Source organism: Lepisma saccharinum, chromosome 22, assembly GCF_977018435.1.
Source record: "Lepisma saccharinum chromosome 22, izLepSacc3.1, whole genome shotgun sequence".
Taxonomy (NCBI): Eukaryota; Metazoa; Arthropoda; class Insecta; order Zygentoma; family Lepismatidae; genus Lepisma; species Lepisma saccharinum.
Window position 1 is genome coordinate 3,913,557 of NC_139250.1, and position 22,606 is coordinate 3,936,162.

General features: G+C 37.8%; 1 protein-coding gene across 1 annotated transcript in view; it reads right to left on the reverse strand.

Moving 5' to 3' along the window:
• LOC146004564 (adhesion G protein-coupled receptor L1-like) overlaps window positions 1–22,606 on the reverse strand; it is a 79,807-nt gene that overhangs the window by 1,581 nt on the left and 55,620 nt on the right. Inside the window, exons 13-18 of the mRNA XM_083143431.1 lie at window positions 18,259–18,420; window positions 17,195–17,298; window positions 11,521–11,777; window positions 8,302–8,435; window positions 5,582–5,800; window positions 2,735–2,812 (exon numbers count right to left, since the gene is read on the reverse strand). Of these exons, the coding sequence (XP_082999557.1) occupies window positions 2,735–2,812; window positions 5,582–5,800; window positions 8,302–8,435; window positions 11,521–11,777; window positions 17,195–17,298; window positions 18,259–18,420 (954 nt within the window). The remainder of the gene's footprint in view (window positions 1–2,734; window positions 2,813–5,581; window positions 5,801–8,301; window positions 8,436–11,520; window positions 11,778–17,194; window positions 17,299–18,258; window positions 18,421–22,606) is intronic.

Genomic DNA, 22,606 nt, shown 5'->3' on the forward strand with positions numbered 1-22,606 from the left:
CTCATGCATATGTAGGGCCCGAACCTTGGATTGTTTGTTACGAAAAGACTGGCTGGATTATTTTAAATAGGTTTAAAAGTAGCCATCATGTGTTAATATTGAAAAGTATAGGAAAAGTAATGAATAACAGTAATTATTCTTTGTAGCTTGAGTTTGAGCTTTATCTATAGGCCAGCTTTATGCACAGATAGACTAATTGAAACTGTAGCTACAGTTTAAGGTGGGATCTGGACCACTATGTGTCTCCACCTGATATCAAACCTGGGATCCCTTGATTACAATACAACGCCATATTCTTTGTAGGTGATTGCCGGACCCTGTGGCTGAGTGGTTAGCACATCGTGCTGCGACGCCAAGGGTCCCGGGTTCGAATCCCCCTCGGGCTTGGTTGTTTGTGAATGTCCATTCATCACTTTCATCACTCATCCCCATCTTCGCAAATTAGCCAAGAGGCACAAAATGCGAAGTAAAATAAACTAAATGAATCAGTCAATCTTTGTAGGTGATCAATGATGGTTGAATCATGTTTTGTGGTCTTGTGTCATTAGTATTAGGATGTATTTTGGGAAGGCCTCAATATGAGACGTTGGAGGGCAGAGCGGAAAACAAAAGAGAATGCATGAGGATCATTTAGTAGTCGTGACTGAGGCTTCCCCTTGTTTAGTAGTCTGGACAGGCAGTTACTGGAGCCAGAAAGAATTACAAGGGCCCAGGCTACACCAGGTTGACACGTAGAGTAAGTAGCTTAGAAATTACTACAGCACTGCTCATGTGTAACTGTCAGGCACTGAGGCACTGAATGGTTGCAAGCAGGGGAAATGGTTGTGAAAATAATTCAGGTGCCAGAATCTTTTTCTCAGGAGCCAGCTTTATTTTTTTTAGGTTCTCAAACCATTTAATTTTTTTAATGAATACAAGATTGTATTAAAAATAATTAATTCTTGTGCCAGAGCAGCATTCCTAAAGAAGGCTGAACTTATAAAGCATGAATAACTATGCAATACGTTCTAACATATGTCCGACTACCATATCACAGCAGATTTTAAGATTTGACTAGGAACATTGTAAAAATTTACGAGGCGCATCCAGAAAGTAAGTTCCGAAAATACCCCAAGATGGCACAAGTGGTCAGAGTGGGACGCGCTTGCGCAGGAGTGGAGGAGGAACACATAGCCATAACCTGGTGCAAGCACAGTTGTGTGGAGTCAGTGGTGAGAGAACTGCAGTACGGGAAACATGGCTGCCCGCATACAGTCTCAGTAATCAGGTTTCTCCACGCTAAGAAGCTGTCTGCATCAGGCATGGTGATGCCTGAATTGGTGGAAAGTGTGCATTGGACTGGATTGATTTGGTGTTTTAAGTCCACTTTATGCACAGTAAGGCTAATGGGGACTGGACCTACAGTTTAAAGTGGGATCCGAACCACTATGTGCCTCCACTGGGTATCGAATCCCAGACCCCTTGATTACAAGGCAACGACGCTACCACTGCGCCATAGGCGAGGCCCCTGGAAAGCAATGCTGCAGAACCAGCAGTTCACAATGTCCGAACTCTCATGTCAGTTTCCGCAGATCTTCCGTTCCCTGCTGCATGAGATCGTCACCCAGCGACTGCAGTTTCTCACGTTGTGTGCACGATGGGTTTGTCGTGGGCATTGGTGCAGCCTGCTGTGTCTTTATTGAGAGGGCGTGTTTCGGACAATTCCTTCACTAATGTCATTCTGTCCATACACTTCACACAACTGCCGGTGGATCTCTGATGCTGACAGCTTCTTAGCGTGGAGAAATCTGATTACCGCACGTACCTCGCACTCGGCAGGAGACTATGCATGCAACCATCTTTTCCGTACTACAGTTGTCTCACAACTGTGCTTCCGCGAGGTTATGGCTACGTGTTACTCCACTCCTGCGCAAGCGTGTCCCGCTCTGACCACTCGTGCCATCTTGGGGCACTTTCGGAACTTACTTTCTGGATGCACCTCGTATAATGGCATGTTTATTATTTGCTATAGAGACTGGATGCCCAGTATTTTCTACCCCTGATTGTAAGCATGTGGTTCCTCCATTGTGTGTGCTGCACTGTTCCTCGATAAGTCCCTGACTTCCCACATCACTATAAGGAGACACCTCCAATCCTGTTTGACCAGTCAACGTACAATTGAGGAACAGTGCAGCATGCTCACAAGCATTCAGGGCCTGATAGCTACATTCAAGTGTCGCTGGAGGAGATTACACTAATAGTTTTTTAAAGTTGGTTACTTTAAGGAAAATTTCAGATTGAAGCGACACATGCTACTTGGAAACAAGACAGCCAGCTGCAATGTTTCACACCATAGTGGCATGAATGGCCACATAAGTCTGCGTTCGATTTGTGCTGTGTCGCCTGTCACTTCGGTGTGAATTCTCCCTTAGTATCAGACTAGATAACTCTGACATAAGTTAATATTGCGAGTTTACTTCTAAAAATTCAGATTCGCAAGCTGACAAGACACAGAAGAAACAAATATGTTGATTTCTCAATGCAATCTGACACAACTCCTTATTGTAGAAACTTGTGTCAAGTTCTTAAGAAACATCTTATCTGGCTTATCACCATAGGCAATACACATTGGCTTATAACTTATCTTTTGCAGGAAGTACACAGTCAACAAACATTATAAGTTCATCATTGAGGGAGAGAACTCTGCCACTATTATTAATTAATGTGTAATGAAGAGAAAATAAATGTTTCTTACTCGCTCTGCACCATGTCCAGTTATTACCATGTAAAACCGAGTTGAACCAATTCCTTCAAACAAGAAGATAATGGTACCCTAGGAAGAAATCAGAATAAAGTTATTAGAAATAACATAATCCACCCATACTTTGTTGAAAACAGTAAGTGAACTAACATAAACATTGTGCATGAAGTTTGAACTACCTAGTTATAGATTTTAAAAAAAAGAAGATATATTTACATTGAAAAACAGGGTAAGTCAAAAAGAATGAAACAACTTTACGTATTTATTATGACGTAACTATTTGCTGTAGAAAATCAAACAAGGCCTCAGTATAAAGAAAAAGTCTGGAGGTTTTATTCCCACCTAGCGGGCTTATGCTGCTTTGGCGCTGCTCCACCAGGATCGCTAGTGTTGAAAAATGGCTAATGACCAGTAGAAGGTGTATTGTGTGTTGGATCTATCGAGAACTGATTCAATCGCAATGCTGCAAAGACATTTCTGCATGCTTTTCGGTAATAATGCATGTGTTTCACCCTTCCGAAAGATTTGACAAAGTTAAAATTGCAAATTGTTAGTGCCTTCGGAACCGTGGACAATGACTTCCTGTCTTGCACATAACAAGTACTTGATTATCATTTGGACCTTTTCTGCATTACACGTGGTTCGCATGTTGAATCTTTATAATATAAATCATGTGAGTAAAACTTCCAGAGTTTTTCTTTATATTGATGCCTTGTCTGATTTTTTATCATAGATAGTAACGTCATAATAAATACATAAAGTTGTTTCATTCTTTTTGACTTACCCTATATAAAACAAATACATATTTGAAAACAGAACAGACTAACTGTGTTAGTGTTGCCAGGGCTTGTAGCATGCATGGGAGAAGATTAAGGACTGTTAGCAGATACTTGGGAAACTTGAAGGTACAGCTTGACCAAAGGTAAAGTAAAAATGCTCCCCTGTGCTTAGCACCACGCCATGAAGGCGTATAGGGGATGTGGGGGTAACGCCCCACACTTGACCAAGAAAAGAAAATTCCTCTTGCGCTGTCATTGAAATTTCAACTGTAAGTCAGCAGAGCGAATGCAATCAGCTGTTTACAATGTAATCCTGCCCTTGCATTGAAAAAATATTTGTTTGAGTAAGTCTACTTTTAGCACAGAGAGGCTAATTGGGGCTGGACCTACAGTTTAAAGTGGATCCAAACCACTATGTTTCTCCATGCCACGGTTCTTGGTTGAGCTATAAAATAACTGTGGAATGGTTTACTTCTTTTGGTTTTATTATTTTTCTCTACTATTATCATTATTATTATTATAATTATTATATGCTACCTACTAATTCACATTGTACGTTCTCTTTACTATGAAATAATGTCACTGTTAATTAGGGATGTGACGAAGCTGAAAATTCATCGATGCCGATGTACTCGCCGATAATTTTTGGTACCGATGCCGATATTTAACCGATTCCGATACATAAGGTTATTAAACAGAAATGGGATGTTATTTTCAGCAAGACAAAAATAAATTTGATATGTACATTTCTATTGCATATCATATGTATATACATATATATTCTCAAGAGATGTGAATGTACGTACATTTGCATCTACAAAAGGTGGTTATGTGAACCTTTAAGAAGAACATTCTCAAGAGATTTAGCATTAGTACACAAGCAGATCTTTGAAATGCAAAATGAATTCCTATTCTTATGTTGGAAATTTACTGCTGCCAGATTCAACTTCAGAAACACGAGTCTTGGAAGCACTTCAGGAAGTAACCTACTTCTCTTATCGCAAATCTGTTCAGCAACACTGAACACTCAATCACTGAATACTGATGCAGCAGGTATGCTCAAGTATTTTCTCAGCACTTGCTTCAGGTTTGAATACTCACTTCTGAATTTCCAATACAACAGCAGATCCTGGATCAGCAATGTACTGTTTTATTTCCGATTTTGAGTTAGGTTGATCCTCTGAATGAGAGTTTGCAATAATTTTATTACATAAACTCTACAATAATGATGAATCATAACCTAATTTTCAATAAATCTTACAAAACTAATATATAAAACTTATTAGAAGGTAAAACTCTAGTATAATCTGTACCGGTTTAAATATCGGATTTTTTCCGATTCCGATATTGATACCGATATGTAAATTTCGGCCGATTTTCATACATCTGTAATCGGCTTCGGCACATCCCTACTGTTAATATTATTTGCAACTTTTTTTGTGTTTATATTATTGTCACTTTTTTTAATTCTCTAATTCTTTTATATTATTCCTCTTGTAGTCTATGGTTGTTAGAAAGAGTTTATCATTGTGACGTTTCAGGAGAACACACGCTCCCTTCATCAGATATTTATTTTTAGTTTGATTAACGATACAGTTATAACTATGGTTAAAAATTTCTTGACAAAAAATAATCAGTTATACAATTGATCGTTACATTGTTGTAACAGCAACTTAACTATGAAACAAGCAGCCTGTTTTATTGTTATTTTAAATGAAGATTTTTATCATATTTTTTAAAAATTATAGATCCAAAATATCATCAGGCAATTCAAAATCATCATCTCTTTCACAGAGGTTCTTGATGTCTTCGATTACGTTATCATTCTTCATCTTGGTTGTAAGATGAAGATGAAACATGCCTACTTTAATAAAGATTTTTATTATTAAGAGGATCTGAAGGAATCTTGCCAAGAGTAGAAAGAGATGGAAAACTTCCATTACTGCCTGTGAATCTTTATGTTTAGAAATGCCAGAGAGTTAGATGATAGTGTTGAAAATATTAGAATTACTCTCAATCCTGACATCTTGAGCCAAAGCACTGCAGCCAAATTCATACTCACCAAAAAGCCATTGAAGATCTGAAAGGCAGTGTAGGCACCAGAGACCTCAGGCTCGAGTTTTAAATATCCCAGGAGACCAAAAACCCAGACCAGCACGAAGTACAACACAGAGAAAAAGTGGCCTTTGTATACGGAACTGATGTCACCAAAGATGTCTTCTATCTTGTAGGCCGACAATCCTGAGTTGCAAAGGGCTATTGCAGTGAACAGGACTCCCATCTGTAACAAAAATTATATATGGAATGGGGTTACAACTCTACACGGCTACATAAACAGTTCAACGTCCTTCATTGTAGCTTCTGATATCACTTCGAACCAGCTCCAGGGTGGGATAGCTGAACAACTAAATATTCCTTCCGCACCCATGCCAACAAATTCTATAAATACACATTTCCAATTTGAAAAAAAAATGTGTCTGTAAATATGTACATTTTGGTCTGCACTATCTACATTTTTCTTATGAATGTTGAACTGAATAATTCAACAATAATTATTATTGAATATATTTTTTTTGATTGGTTGATTCATTTGGTTTATTTTACTTCGCTTTTTGTGCCACTTTTGGCTAATTTGCGAAAATGGGGATGAGTGATGGTATGATGAAATTGATGAATGGACACTCACAAACATCCATGCCCAGGCAGGGATTCGAACCCAGGACCCCTGGCATCGTAGCACGATGCGCTAAGCACTCTGCCATGGTGGCTGGCATTATTGAATAAAAGAAATGTATACGCATTCTCATTCCATAAACTATACTACCCCTTGCAATTTTGTACACCAGTGCTATCTGCATTCCTTCAGTAACACCTCAACCAGTTTTCAATGTTTTATTTATTGTTATTGCATTAGCACGTGTTAATTAACACTAGGAGGACAATGATTTCCTAGCTACCTATTAGGACGAACCCGTCATTTTGACGGGTATAGTTTTTCCATGCCATATTTGTCACTACTTTTCTTATGAAAGTGAAACAACTCCTGTATTTCTGTATTTATTTTACTTTCACATCATTATAAATATTAATTACAAATTCTGCCTCCTCCAGTGGCTAATAGAGGCGCACAAAAGGAACAAATTATCTGGTCAGAAGGACCGTGTTATTCATAGTCAGTTAAATCATGGAAGACTTAGACTTAACTTAACATTGTCAAAATTATAATTACGAAATATATAAATAAATCACCTATCAACATTATGGCATGTAAGTGTATTTCATGTATTTATTTATTTTTGAGTGTATTTTATTTATTTACTTACTGTGTATTTTTATTTATTTTGAGTTTTTGTGTTCGTAGAAACATTTTTCCTTTCTGTTTAGATTACAAATCATTTTGTCATTGGTGGGAACTTTTGAAAAATGTAAATACGTTATTCTATCACAAAAAATAGTTCACTTGGAAAGGAGGCCCTCATGTCGTCGTGGTTAGCACATTACGCTATGACGACACAGATCACGGGTTCGAATCCCGACCTGGGCATGGATGTTTGTGAGTGTCTATTCATCAATTTTATCATATCATCACTCATTCCCTTCTTCGCAATTAGCCAAAAGTGGCACAAGGCGAAGTAACATAAACAAAATCAATCAGTAAAAATCAATAAAGGAGGAAACATCAATCTGCAGACCCTCACATGCATTGTCATCATCCTGAACATATTCATCTGAAAAATAATTGTAGAAAAGTACGTAAGTTGTATGGAATGAACATTTATTCTGGCATTGTCATTATCTACTCAGCACTCATCATATTCATAAATATTGTCCTCTCCCTCAGATTCGTCGTTTGACAAATCACGGAGATAATGAAGTAGCTACGTCACGATCCAGTAAGCCACGTTCGGGCGACATATTGGACACTGCAGTGAGCTAAATAGAGTAAGCGAATAGAGGTTGCCAATATTTTACTCTAGATAATTTGTTCACCGATCTGTCGGCCGAGTGGATAGTCGACCTCCGATGTGAAGTGGTTATCAGAGCACGCAACAATGTCAGAGGTTCCGGGTTCGAGTCCCGGGTAAGGCATAGGTATTTGTGATTGTCTGTCCTGAAAAGTCCTGACATAGAAATGTGAATGAAATGATATGAGTGAATGAAGTGTGATGGGGGAAGCTTCCGCATAGGGGCTTCCCTTAATAATAAAAGAAATAAAAAAAAGTGGTTAGCACATCACGCTGCAATGCCAAGGGTCCCGGGTTCGAATCCTGCTCGGGCTTGGTTGTTTGTGAATGTCCATTCATCAATTTCATCACTCATCGCCATCTTCGCAAATTCGCCAAGAGGCACAAAACGCGAAGTAAAATAAACTAAATCAATCAATCGTTCACCAATCTAAACTAACATTCGACTTGAAAATACATCCGTTACACAAACAACAATGAGCAAAGATGAACTAAGATTCACTCACACTTAGAATACGCTACTGCTAACAGATGTATCTACGTAAGAACTGTATCCGTCAAAATGACGGGTGATCGTACTAATAGTATGTAATCCAATGTAGTTCCCTTCTCGTGTGAGATAGAAGTTTACTTTTTTACACAAGTGGAGAGCATTAATATTTGTTAAAAGTCACAGAACATGGAAGCTGTGGAGTAAAATTAACATTGTCAAAATTACAATAAAAATATGGTCACCCATCAAAATGACGGGTCCCATCCTTCTAGTGTTAAATATCAAAAGAAAAAAATAATGCCAGAACTTTAATGAAATACTTACAAATCCAGAGAAAAGGACTGGAATGAAGAAAATCAATTTTACATCATCATCCCATGATATCATGCATTGTGGATCTGTCCCCAGCTGATGAAGATGGCAGAGCAAAGAATATCCAAGAGAAATCATTGGCAGTCCTGAAAAGGTAGAAGAATTCTAATAGTATCTGTAGCACTGCAGGAAGATGTGACATGTTCAATTGTCCACATTGCAATATAAACAGGCTAACATTTTTGTATATTACAAGAATGGCAAATAAAGTTTTAAATTCTGTTTTACTCTCTTTTGAGCACTTTACAGCAACTGATCAGTAAGAAATAATGAGGTGAACTTCATTTGTGTTAATGATGCCCCTCTTTTTACCAATAGAGTCCCTATGCACAAGGTTTTGACAAAGTTCTTAAAATCGGCTCTGTGTGCTTGTTGTGGCAGCACCATACCAAAACTGCAGTGTGCTTTGATCATGTTGGCATATCAATATTCCACAGCTTTATTTTTGTTAGCCTGTGATAGTCTTGTGTAGGTAAAGTTTCATATTTTCATGCTGCTGTTTTCATTGAAAGTCTGATTAATTATGAGGAACCACTGTCTTCATTAACATGGGTTATGGCACATAGGACGAAGATCGTAAAATGTGACTGCCTAGTTGGCTGGTGTGAAATTTCCAGAAATGTTGTAGCTTGAATTAGAACAATGCTTTTTGGAGAGGTAAGGTGATATTTTGAGCCATGTCATCACATATGATGATACATGACTTGGCCACAATGGAAGACTGTTCCATCAGTCAAATCAAAAAGTCAAAATAATGTTGCTAACTTTTTTAAATAGCCAGTATATTGTAGATACTGTCCATTGTAAATTTGTACCAGCTGGGCAGTCAAGCCATGCTAAGTGTATGGAAGTGGTGAAAATCTTAGACAGAATCTACCTGATTATAACACCATTAAGCCTTGTTTCCGTGATATGAAAAACTCAATATGCTGACCAAGGCAGAAATGTTTTATTTTAAAACATAAACTAAACGTAACGTTTCAACCTTCTATCAAGGTCTTTTTCAGACTCTGTACCAAGTACAAATTACAAATTATCACGGTCAGCATATTGAGTTTTTCAATCTACCTGAACTTGTTGCCAACTGATGATGATGATCTTGTATCATGAAAGTGTACTTTTTATTCACATTGCGCTGTCTGTGAGGCAGGCCCGTAGCTAGAATTGATATCCAGGGGGGGCTCACAGGTTATCAGGGGGGCTTTGTAAACCAAGTCCATTTTTTAAAAAAATATTAAATGAAAGGAAATTATGTGGGGGGGGCACTCTTCATTTATAAATTTCATATACTACACAAATCTACACAAATACTACATTTTTCTACATCTTTTAAAACATCTCTTGAAGTGTTAATTGACTGATACTGAAATTATCCCTTACACACCCCGTACTATTTTCGATGATACAGATACATATATCACACACAAAAAACACACAATATTTAATCACAGTGCCTACAATATATTCCACCCCCGGCCGAAGCAATTAAACTCCCCTTCCTTCCCAAACCTTGGGAGCTGTTTTTAACCTTTGACGCAGATGCGGAGGGAACTTGCATGATGACATCAAAGTCACAGATTTCTGTCTAAACGGGAGGTTGCAACAGGGACAGTGAAGGTACACATAAAGAAGCTCTCCTATGAAAGAACTTTCTGAAGCCTAGAGAATATTCTAAATACTTGCAGCTACTTCTGCTCATAAACAAAATGAGCGAATGTAATAGATACTGTTCATATTCTATGGATTTATCCTTAAAATTGTGAGTTGTCTACATTTTCACTCCTCACTGTAAACAAATTATGCAAAATAGTTTACCTAATGTAAAGGGGGCTGATGGCAGTGCCAGGGGGGCTGACGGCAGTTCCAGGGGGGGCTGAGCCCCCCCTGTCCCCTGCCTGGCTATGGGCCTGCTGTGAAGGGGTTTTCATCTGGTTTAAAGTAATGTTGTAATGCTTTCTGTACGAAGTATCAAAGGAAAGATGAGAAATGAAGAGGTAACAAAAGAATTTAAACAAGAAAGTAGGAGAGAAAGAATACGGCTTGTTTATTTTAAGTCCATTTTATGATCAGATAGACTAATTGGGACTAGAACTACATTTTGAAATCGAATTGAAACACTATACCTGTGCGTCCATTGGGAATCAAACCCAGGATCAGAGAGGCCATGAAAGAAATAATAAGAAGGTATAGATATTGGCAAAAAATGAGCAAGTCGAGAATAACCAAACACAAAAAGCTGGAAAGGGAAAAATAAAATGGGTAACAAAAAGCTGGAAAGGGAAAAATAAAATGGGTAACAAAGAGCTGGAAAGGGAAAAATAAAATGGGTAACAAAGAGCTGGAAAGGGAAAAATAAAATGGGTAACAAAAAGCTGGAAAGGGAAAAATAAAATGGGTAACAAAGAGCTGGAAAGGGAAAAATAAAATGGGTAACAAAGAGCTCGAAAGGGAAAAATAAAATGGGTAACAAAAAGCTGGAAAGGGAAAAATAAAATGGATAACAAAAAGCTGGAAAGGGAAAAATAAAATGGATAACAAAAAGCTGGAAAGGGAAAAATAAAATGGATAACAAAAAGCTGGAAAGGGAAAAATAAAATGGGTAACAAAAAGCTGGAAAGGGAAAAATAAAATGGATAACAAAGAGCTGGAAAGGGAAAAATAAAATGGGTAACAAAAAGCTGGAAAGGGAAAAATAAAATGGATAACAAAAAGCTGGAAAGGGAAAAATAAAATGGGTAACAAAAAGCTGGAAAGGGAAAAATAAAATGGGTAACAAAAAGCTGGAAAGGGAAAAATAAAATGGATAACAAAAAGCTGGAAAGGGAAAAATAAAATGGATAACAAAAAGCTGGAAAGGGAAAAATAAAATGGGTAACAAAAAGCTGGAAAGGGAAAAATAAAATGGGTAACAAAGAGCTGGAAAGGGAAAAATAAAATGGGTAACAAAAAGCTGGAAAGGGAAAAATAAAATGGGTAACAGTAGGTGACGTGTGAGGATGGAGTGGGATTAGGAATGATGGTGAAAGATAATAAAATGGAGACAGCCAGAACAAGACTCTATTAAAAAAGGAAAGCAAAATAGAACTGTGGTAGTATAAATGTAACAATCGTAAACTTTAGAGATACGCCATACTTGGCAAATTGAAACCTACTGAATCACAAAGCACTTACCCCAGGCAACAGGAAAGTACGCCTTCATGATTCCGCCAATGACTCCCGTGGTGACTGCTGCAAAGCATGCGTGGCCTTCCATCCACAGCCAGCAAGCAGCTGCCATGTAGAAGTATTGAACCAAGGCCCCGAAGGCTGTACACATGTGCCTGTTGTCCCGCACAGCTGGTATCTCCGTAATGCAAATGAAGATGCTGCCCAGAAGAACTGCTGATGCAAGATTCAGTCTTATGATGTGAAACTGTTCCCACATTTCACTTTAACAGAAAAAACAAAAACAATATAAGTACAACCCAGAATATGAAAGTGCATGAAGAAATGTGCTGTTATCTTATGAATATGAACCATATTTGCCGATGTATACGACACACTTTTCCCCTTTAGAAATAGGTCTGAAAAACAGGGTGTGTCTTATGTGCCAATACTCAGTTTTTGAGTATCTCCATTTCCAGAAATTTTCTCTGTTCTGACTTAGACGATTTCTTTCTTGTTTCCTTGAGGTAGATTAAGTAAGTTACCTGTTGAAAGTGGACTTGCATATTATTTTATGTTTTAAATACTGTAAATTAATTATAAACTCAGTGATATAGCTTTTTCCTCGAAAATGTGTGTGTGTCTTATATGCTGGCAAATACGATAATTGTTCTTAATTTCAATTCCCCAAGATTTAAGAAGCAAGCTTCTTAAACAACTTCCTCTAAAATGTGTAAAAGTAATGAATCTATTGACTAAATATCTAATACTTTTCTTGTTGATTAGGTTATTTTAAGTCCCTCTTCTGCCACTTTTGGCTAATCGCAAAGATGAGGATGAGTGATGTTTTGATGAAATTGATGAAGGTACACTCACAAAGAACACCCATGTCCAGGTGAGGATTCAAACCCAGAACCCCTGGAGTTGTAGCATGCAAGCTGTGCCAACCACTCGGCCACAGAGGTCAGCAATACTTTTCTTGTTAAATGAACAAATGAATGAGTAAGGGCCGGTTTTTCTATGTCCAGTTAAGGTTCATGTTAGAACGTAACTGGAAGTTTGTGAAAATTTCGGTTTTTCAATGTACAGTTAGCTCATAACTGGAACTCTGGTGGCGATTATCTTTACTGGTACTTCTTCTTGCAGTTACCAGCCTAACTGGAAGTTGCGAAGCATCATGGATGCCTCGTGCAGCTATCGAAGTTCCACACTTGCAACTTCACTGTTACATTCCACAAGATATGATTCATAAAACTGTTAAATTGGTACAGAAGAAGACTTGTTTTGTTTGGCAGAGCTTACCGATGTCCATGCATTTATGTAAATTAAGCAGCGTAGTTGCTAGAGTTCGCTTGGCAAGGTTGTGTTGGAGAATTTGGAACCAGGATATGTGGTCCACTAGGCGGACAATCTCCAAACGCTAATTTGGTGCAGTGGTTAGCGGCACCACCTTTCGGAGCGTGTTGTGTTTTGTAATACGAGTTCGAGTCCTGGTCATGGATTTTTTTCCTTTTTTTTTCTTGTCAATTATTTATTGCGTGTGTTGCCTTCAATTCATGCTTTATTGTTGAATGATCTTCTTGGAAAAATATTACAGTAAATTTTAAAATTATTTTTATTCGAACCTTCATATTTTTAGAACCCATACAAAGCATGCTCACTGATATGTTCTTTTTTCGCTCAACAAACATGCATACAGAGGTAGTACAAAGCATGCAGTCAAATGTCCAATATGTACATATTAATAGTGTTTATATCAACAGGCAGGTATTATTAATGTTTCGACTTGCGAGTTCTTCTATAACAAAGTATCTGCGCTTGCGCCTCATAACAGCATTTCCCCAACATGAAATTGAATTGACCTTTATTCGAAGAAAGCCAACTCTGTAGTGCTTGCTTTCGTTAATTTATTTCGTAAGCATACAGAATGGATACACAGCCATTGTTCCAATCGTTTCCTATGCAATAACGTGCTTTCGAGCGGGGCGCGCCTGTAGTTCTATATTTAAATGCCAGGCTGTGTGACAATCGACGTGGTTTGAAACTACACCGCTCTGCAATTTGAAATATTTTTTTTGATGTTTTGGTTTCGAATGTCGTTTCCCCCTAATTTTGGGGCGCTGATTCCAAATATGTAAGCAGTTTTCTTCTATCACGTCCAGATTGTTGAAAAAAAAATGAAAACAAAATTTGCATATTGAACCATTACCGACACATATTTATACCCTTCTACAATATCATTGCCATGCTTAAAAACGTGGTGTATATTATAATTATGTAATTGTAAACACAATGTACGTACAGTTCACAAGAACTACCAACAAGTGATATTATTTACAGTGACCTCACTTATTTTACAGGCAGGAATTTTCGTCTTTTTGAACTTTTTCCATCTGCATGAGAAGTACTTTCCCTTTTCAGGGACCAACAGTAGTCTGCCATTATGTTCACAGTCCAACCACCATGGTATCTTGTTTCCATGTCTTTAAAATCCTAATGGAAACGTTCACCATGTTCCTCGCTGTAAAATCCAAGACAGGTATCTGGAAAATAGTCAATGTGAGTATGTAGGAAGTGTAACTTCAAACTCATGTTAAAACCTAGTTTTCTCAAATTTTCCAACATGGTGCTCACAATGGTTTTCTAAGCTGGACTCCTTCAGTTTCCTAGGAAGTTTTTACAACATCTTTGTAGCTCTCCTAGGCTTGCTTTTCTGTTTGGCTCATTGTATCCTCAAAATTGGGGTCACACATTAATTTCCTGATCTGAGGTCTAGTAAAAACACCTGCTTTTAGCTTATCTAGGGTCATTCTCTGATAAACACTACATACGTACTTAAAACACTCACTGTCCTTATCTAGGGCGTTTTTGCAGCCACGTGAAGACATTGTTGTCCGAATATACACAATTTGTCACCTCATGCAACCGTTCAGCACTAGTAATACAACACACTCAACCACCTGTGAAACAAAAAACAGTTGAATTACTGTTGCCAGACCACATACAAAGGTGTAATCACAATTTAACTCTAAATACTCTCCATGCCCTCCTATGGTATATAAACGGGACTTTTATGAAACACAAATTCCTGATTTTCTCGAAAACCTGACGTGATAGGAAAAAACGGATTGCACCGTTGAACTCAGCGTGAAAATTCCATTTAGGAACATTCATTCATTTCAAAACCTCATTTTTGCTGCAGAGCAGTGCTATACTAATAGATTGCACGCAGATTGATTCTCTATTTTTCCGCGCTTCAGCGTTACCATTTTGGAGTACGAAGTTACGATTTGCTAACTGCCAGTTACTTTCACATTGAAAAACCCGGTACTGCTTAAGAGTGGCGATTATCTCCAACTGCCAGATAGTTAACAGAAAGAATAACTGGACATTGAAAAACTGGTCCTTAAAATTTTTGAGTGTGTCAACACAAGACCATTTTGCATCCTTCAAAGTACAGGAGGAAATTTCCTTTAAAATCCTTACCTGAAAGTTCAAAAGGGGTGTAAAAAGCTCCTTGAGAAAAGTTAAAAGTGCAAAGTGGTAAAGGGACCTGCACAAAACATACAGAACACCATACTTCTCAAGATGCTAAAAACTTTTGTTAAAACACTGTAATGATCTCTCAACATGAAGGACAAGGATTCGGGAAAATGAATGAATTAATCAAAGTGATTGGGTGCGTCAGCACTGTAGACCATTTTGCACCCTTCATTCTATGTGGGAAAATATTCCCTTATTTAAAATTCTGACTGGAAACATTTAAAACACACGGTGCAAAACGCCTCTTGGAAAAATAACAGTGCAAGGCTGAAAAGGGACCTTCACAAGACAAACACACTACATCGGGAAGATGAGAAGTTTGTCTGAGGACATTACTATTGATACATATCTACATATCGCTTGATTGTAGAATTATTGCTCTTGCAGTTTATGATTTTTTTAATATGAATTTAAAATTTTGGGTGTGTCAGCACTTAAGGCTCCGTCACATTATACGGGAGCCAGCCCCTTATCATTACAAATAACAACTCTAACGTTGCATAACTAAAAATCTTAAAATCTTCTGACTTCTGTTAAAAGCTGAGGCTGTAAACGGGCACTCAGCACACACAAGGACAAGAAACAGGACAACACACACAAAATTATACTGGCCATAGTGCCAGTCGCCAGAGCCTCGTTAGTCTTCAGTCCAGGGTGTACTATGTGTAAGTGAGTTTGACTTTTGGGCGCCTATGTGGAAGGTACCCCTTACACCCCTCTTGCAGTTTATGGTTGTTTTAAACATTTGTGTGTAGTTTCATGTTCATGTAATGTGGATGTCTGATGAAGGGAATGTGCTCTCTCTCGAGTTACAGCAAAACACATGCTTAAATGTTTGTAACAACAGTAAACTAGAGGAAGAATTAAAATAGTTTTGTAGAAGCATTAACCTATTTTGAATTTCAAATATCTAGACAACTAATGTAATCCATACAGATACTTGGTGGAATACAGGGTGACACATATTGTATCTACCAATAGAAGTTGGCAACCCTGGTGGAACACAGGTGCACATGCGCAGAAATTTCCCATGCTTAGGCAGCTGCAAGTCTCGCAATTAGTCTACCATGGAGCGTTGGCCAGTTCAGACACAAATCGTGGCAGTAGAGGCGTTCATCCGAACAGGTCCCGCAGGAGACGCAGTAGGTACTGCACTGGGAAGCATCAGGGCGCCAGAGAATCTGCCTCCTTCGACCTGAAGACTTCTGTTTCTGCACGCTGCCATTGGCTCTCTATTGTGTGACCCATCATATCATGTTGTGATGCTCTGGCACTGGTTGATGGCGACCCTCATTGGGCCTTCGTCACAGTGTCTCCTGCATCTCCTGAATGGGACCTGTTTGGATGATCACCTCTACTGCCACGATTTGTGTCTAAACCGGCAAACGTTCCATGGCAGACTAATTGCGAGACTTGCAGCTGCCTAAGCATGGGAAACTTCTACGCATGCGCACCTGCATTCCGACAGGGTTGCCAGCTTCTATTGATAGATACAATATGTGCCACCCTATAGATCTGTTTTAGAATTTAAAACAGAATATTTGAAAAGACATTTTAGAGGAAACCATTGCATGACCTTCCCCTGCTGAAAATTGTCTACTGTTTTAAGTAGATCTATAGGTGTTTTGAAACATCTACTGTGTTTAGATTTTCAAGTAGATATAGAAACAAATTGTACATCAGGAGGAATGAAAAGTTATATTTACAGCCAACATGTTGAGTTACATACACTGTATACAATATTGCATATAATACTGAAGATAATATTTCACTTGTATTTCTTCTACTGTACATGTACGGTAGGAAACTATTGAGTTTCAGTAGATTTCTGAGACACACAGTAGAGTACAGTTGATAATATTCTGTCTACTGAAAACAGCAGATCTTTCCAGCAGGACACCATTTGAAAATTTTAAACTGTTATTTCTGTAACTAAAATTTATTTCCATTCTTATACAAACATTGAGAAATTATGATGATTCACTTTTTCAAAATGATAAATTGGGAGAGATGGTAAAATGGAAAAAGTATGATAAAAACCTTACTGAATATTCATGTGCATCCGTGGATGAACCATAATTTCTTGCAAACTATTTTTCCTGTAATTATTCAGTCAAGCAAAGCAATTGGCATGAAGGTTTAGTTTGAAAGTACTTACAGTTTGAAAAATATTACTCCAATGAAGATAATAAGTAATACACAAGAGATGGAGTAAGCAATATACTTCAATATTTTCACCCAAGATTCTTCATATGGCACTTCCTGAAATAAGAATATTAAAAAAGTATTGTTTAAAGAGCATAGGTTATGCATATGTTCTGTACTTTTCAGGCAAACAAATAAAATGCATTTAAAATAGTACATTAAATCTTGCACGGGATTTAATTTATTTGTACAATGTAGTCCTCATTCTTATTCAGAACACACACACTTCACTAATATGGAAAGTTAGGAAGTAATATCAATTTTTTCTATTATACATTAAGTGCATGGCAGCAGTAGCCCTAAAAGATAATAAAAAGTAGAAAAGAATAGAATAAACAAAGCTCACTCCTGTAAAAACAAATCAAAGGTCAAATACGAGCGGTGCTGTGACAAGAATTATTATTATTATTATTATTATTTTTATTATTATTATTTCTTTTTTAGTTGGTGCTATATGTCACCTTTCCATGTGCCTAGATTGGGCTGGTGACAAAGAGGTTTACAACTACAGTAGACTCGCAATTAACCGAGTCCCTATTAACCGAGGCTCCGGGTTAACCGAGGGAGTGGTTGGAAAATATTGTGCTTCATAACATACCCCGTGTTTGTTTACTAGTAAGTTGGAGTCAAGTCACCATCCACGCTGCACGTGTTCATTACATTGTCGTTGTATCCGATTGTTACGGTGGTGTTTCAATCAGTGTTGGCCTATTCTAAGCCAGTAATGTAGTATGAGTGGCAAACGGAAAAGGTGTGTCCACAAAACTATGAAAGACTTTTTGAAAAAGTAATCTTCTCATTTATGTTGTACTAGTAATAAATAATTTCTATACAGTTTTAAGTGTTGTTTCGTCATTTACGACCTATTAGCACATTATCTCCATATTATCAGAGTTTTTCCGTATCCGAGGTAGTCTCGGTCCCAATTAGCTTGGATAATCGCGAGTCTACTGTACATGAAGTAATTCAAGGAGAAGTATATGCTTGCAGAGATATTCCTTGAGTTACAATACTTACTTTCGGAGGCACTTTCTCAGCTATAATGCTGTAGAGTCCTATTACAGAGCAGCTGCAGACTGTGTAGTCGCTGGATGTATTTAGCATTTCACATTTCCTTGTGTCCCATCCACCGTACTGGATAAGATCCTTATTCCACCAAACACACTTCCGTGTATCTATCTATAAAGTAACACACGTTCATTATTCACATGAAAGTAAAAATGAAGCATTTATAATGTACAGTTTGAAAATACAATATCAAATACAAGGCATTTTAGTATTACAATAATTCAACCCTATAAGAATTTCCTACATCTATTGCTCTAAGTATGATATTTGGTACATATTTTTAAGTAAGGATGGCGTACCATAAGATAGCAGATATTTTAAAAACTACCACATCCAAATGCATATGTAATAATAGCCCATGGCATAACAGCTCGTGACGGCCAGTGCCTACCTGCTGACTGCCAGCCAGAGGTATGAGATCATCCACCAGTTACGGGTGCTACGCCCTTGGGGTACGTACTAAAAAAATGTTATTTTCCATGGCTACAAATATATCTTAATTTCAATGGATAGGTTCTTTATTCGAGAATTCCAAATAAGAAAGCGTTTTATAGCCAAGAGGATATAGTTAAATGCGGATCTATATTCTGAGAACTATACAAAATACAGAGAAAATATATAGCGAAACTTGTATATACATTGAAATATATATATATATATATGTGCTGATTCCAAATTTACGTCGGTTATATTCTTCTTGAAAGGAAATCTTCTTCTTCTTTCTTCTCGTAATTTCTGGGAAAAGGCTTCTTCTTCCTTCCTATCTTTGATTTGAGAAAAGGCTTCTTCTTCTTTTCTTCCTTCTATTTTTGCGAAAAGGCTTCTTCTTCTTTGATTATGGAAAAGGCTTCTCCTTCTTTTCTTCTTTGATTATAGAATAGGCTTCTTCTTCTTTTCTTCCTTCTATTTTAGGAAAAGGCTTCTTCTTCTTTTCCTTCTTCTAATTTATTGTCTTTCTTTTTAAAGCGTAATCTTATTTATTATATATATGCGCTCGCTTTCCCCACTTCTTTGGCAAACGATACAAGCTATACTTATAGAAAGAGTAGGGTCGACTAAACTGACAATAGCGCCACCTCCTATGTAACGACCAAAGGGGAATAGCCCAGGATCGCTAACAGCAAAGTGCTGCCTATGACCCAGTGCGTCTAATAAGAAGCGCAACCGTAAGTGCTTCGGGGCATCTAATTGAACACAGCGCCACCGAGGGACGGACAAATACAAAAGCTGACGATGTTCTCCTCGTCAGAGAATCAAAAAGACATACATTTCTGAATTCATTTGCTCACTTAATAACTTTCCGAATTGTTTCATATATGAGCATGTTCTTAATTATCTTAATTTGCTATATACAACATTTTATTCACTCCTTCTATAATTTTTATACTCTTCCTTTATACGTATATTGTTAATTTACTATAATATATATAATCGCTCTTCTCCGCTCCTAGTTTCTACAATTGGCTCTGCTCCTCTTCATATGGTGTGCTGCCATCTATCGTCGCTCTCGGGAAACATTTGTACCTTGCACCTTTCATTGTGTCGTTGGAACTAGCACGTGACACGGGGTGACGTGTAGTCAGCACGACGAACCCTGTAGGTTTCTCTGACTGGGTTACACTATTCGTAGCTCCCCAATTTCCTCACAATGGTGGGTGGCCACTGGTCCCATAATAGGCCAAGATCTCAGGAGAAAAGTTGTTGCACTTCACCCCCAGGAGACTCATACGATAGCCTAAGCCCAAAGCCTGATGCCTTACACCACAAGGCCATGGTGCAGATCAAATGCACGTACGTATACAGTTATCAATTACTACACTTTGGTTATATTACTATGTATAGTTTCAAAACTCTGTAGAAACTTGCCATGTCTAATGATTGATTACGATATTGATATTGTAGGATTGCAGAAGACAATACAGCATGCCCACAAAAACATCCCATGATTATAAACCAATATAGCATCGCTCTCGGTACTCATATTTATATAAAATTGGCGCCATTAGAAGCAGAAACTCAAAAATTGTACTACCTAACTACCTACCTCAGTGGCACTCAATGTGTGCTCCTCGTGTCATGCTGCAAACATCAAGGCGATATTCCAACTCATGCTACACGCGTTCCAACATATCTACAGTGACGGTCTCGGTGGCGGCAACGATACGACATTTCAGATCATCCAGATCTTGAGGCAGTGGAGGTACGTACACAAGATCTTTTATGTGACCCCATAATAAGAAGTCATAGACGGGTAAAGTCAGGGGACCTCGGTGGCCACTTGCAGAATACAGCATCTTTGTTTCCGGAGCACCTAATCCATCTTCCTTCAAGTTTCTCATTTAGAAAATTCCAAACATCGAGATGGATTTTGGACACGGAGGATTTAGGGATGTTTAACTGCAGACTAGCTCTACGCAATTTGCTTCTAACAACAATGCCATTTACAATAACACATTAACAATCGATTTTCCTTTTTTCATTCTTTTATTGCTATGCCATCCATTGTTGTAGTTAATGCCAACAATTACACATCTGCTAAAATTCTTTGAGCTGTTCTTTCGAATGGTATCGGTATAAATTTCGTAATATACACAATAGTAGTAGTATTGATGATATTATAAACTCGAGAAATGAAGAGCCCCCCTCAAGCAGATTTTGCTACACTTAAAACTAGCTCAACATGCCCATATGAGCTTTTTGCTCAAGTGTGGAACCCTGTCTAATCCAAGATTTTTGTAAAAATGCTCTCGAGAATTTCCTGAGAAATGAAGAGCCCCCTCAGATTGATTTGCCTACACTTATAAAAGGCACTTCTGTGAGATTGTTGTCCATAAACTTGTTGAAAATATGCCCCTCTTGATATTTTTTTTGGCCACACTTAAAACTAAGCCAAGCTGCTCATAAGAGCCACCTACACACACACCCATACCCACCCATATTTACTTCCGGTCTATTTTTGGCTATTTCTACCCATTTCTGCCCACTTCCGGTCCATTTCCGGTCTATTTTTGGCTATTTCTACCCATTTTGCCCACTTCCGGTCCACTTCCGGTCCACTTCCGGTTTACTTCCGGTCCACTTCCGGTTTACTTCCGGTCCACTTGCGGTTTGCCTACTTCCGGTCCACTTGTGGCCAAGTTGTGGCCTATTTCTGGTTTATTTCTATTGCATCATATTTTGCAACAAATTATTAGACACGTGTTGTTTTCTGATTGGTTGGTTATGACATAATGTGATTATGTGTTATATTCTGATTGGCTTATTGTTTCAGATATTTTCAATGCGGTCCGTGCTTAGGGTATATAAAGAGATTTTGCATTGCATATCAGCCAGTATTGTGAGAGCTGTTGAAGAGAAAGGGTGTGTTGTTCCAGTGCTGCTCATATTTTTTAAACACAAAAATATTGCAGATTTGTATAAATTGAATTACAAATCTATTTGATTTAATTGACAACCTGTCATAGGTTTATTAAGTATAGAGTTTTGATTTGAACCCCAAGAAATTTTATATAAATACCAAAGCCAAAAATATTAACACACACACACACACACACACACATACACACACACACACACACACACACAAATCACACTGCTGAACCCAACTGATATTTTTTATTAAGCATAGAATTTTGATTTGAAACCCAAGAAATTTTATATAATAAACTAATAATAAAAATGCCAAATCAAAAACATTGTAATCAATGCAAAAAAATATATCCAGCCCCAATTGGGCTAAGCATCAAAGGAATTGTAATCCAGACAAATACAGAACTCCCACAAAAATATGCCCTAAATGCCATAGAAAATATAGCATGGAATATTTCACATATAAACACAAAGATACTTGCTCTGCACAGTCATCAATATTGCCCCCACAACCATCTACATCTGGTCTGAAAAGGAAGCATGAAGCACCTGTTAATGCTGGACCTGCAAAGCAGCCACGCTATGAACCCATCCATAGCAGTTTTAATGCCCAACTTAGGGATTATCGGTTTGTATCAGAGCCAAGATGCGGTATTAACAATTTTTTGAACAGTGTAAATCCTGATGTGCAGGCAATTCTAAATGCACAAAATAGCCCTTATAAGCTGTCCCTCAAATTGTTTGCACAATATAAGAAACCAAATGGCACAAAATTTACACAGCCCCACATAACAGAAACTGTACCTGTATATTCAAATGCAAATTCAGACACAATAATAAGCAGTTTAATGGATCAATTGAATATTAAGCACTCTGAATTTGCAGCAAAAGAGTCTGGATGGAGCCTATGCGGTTCTCCACACAAGTT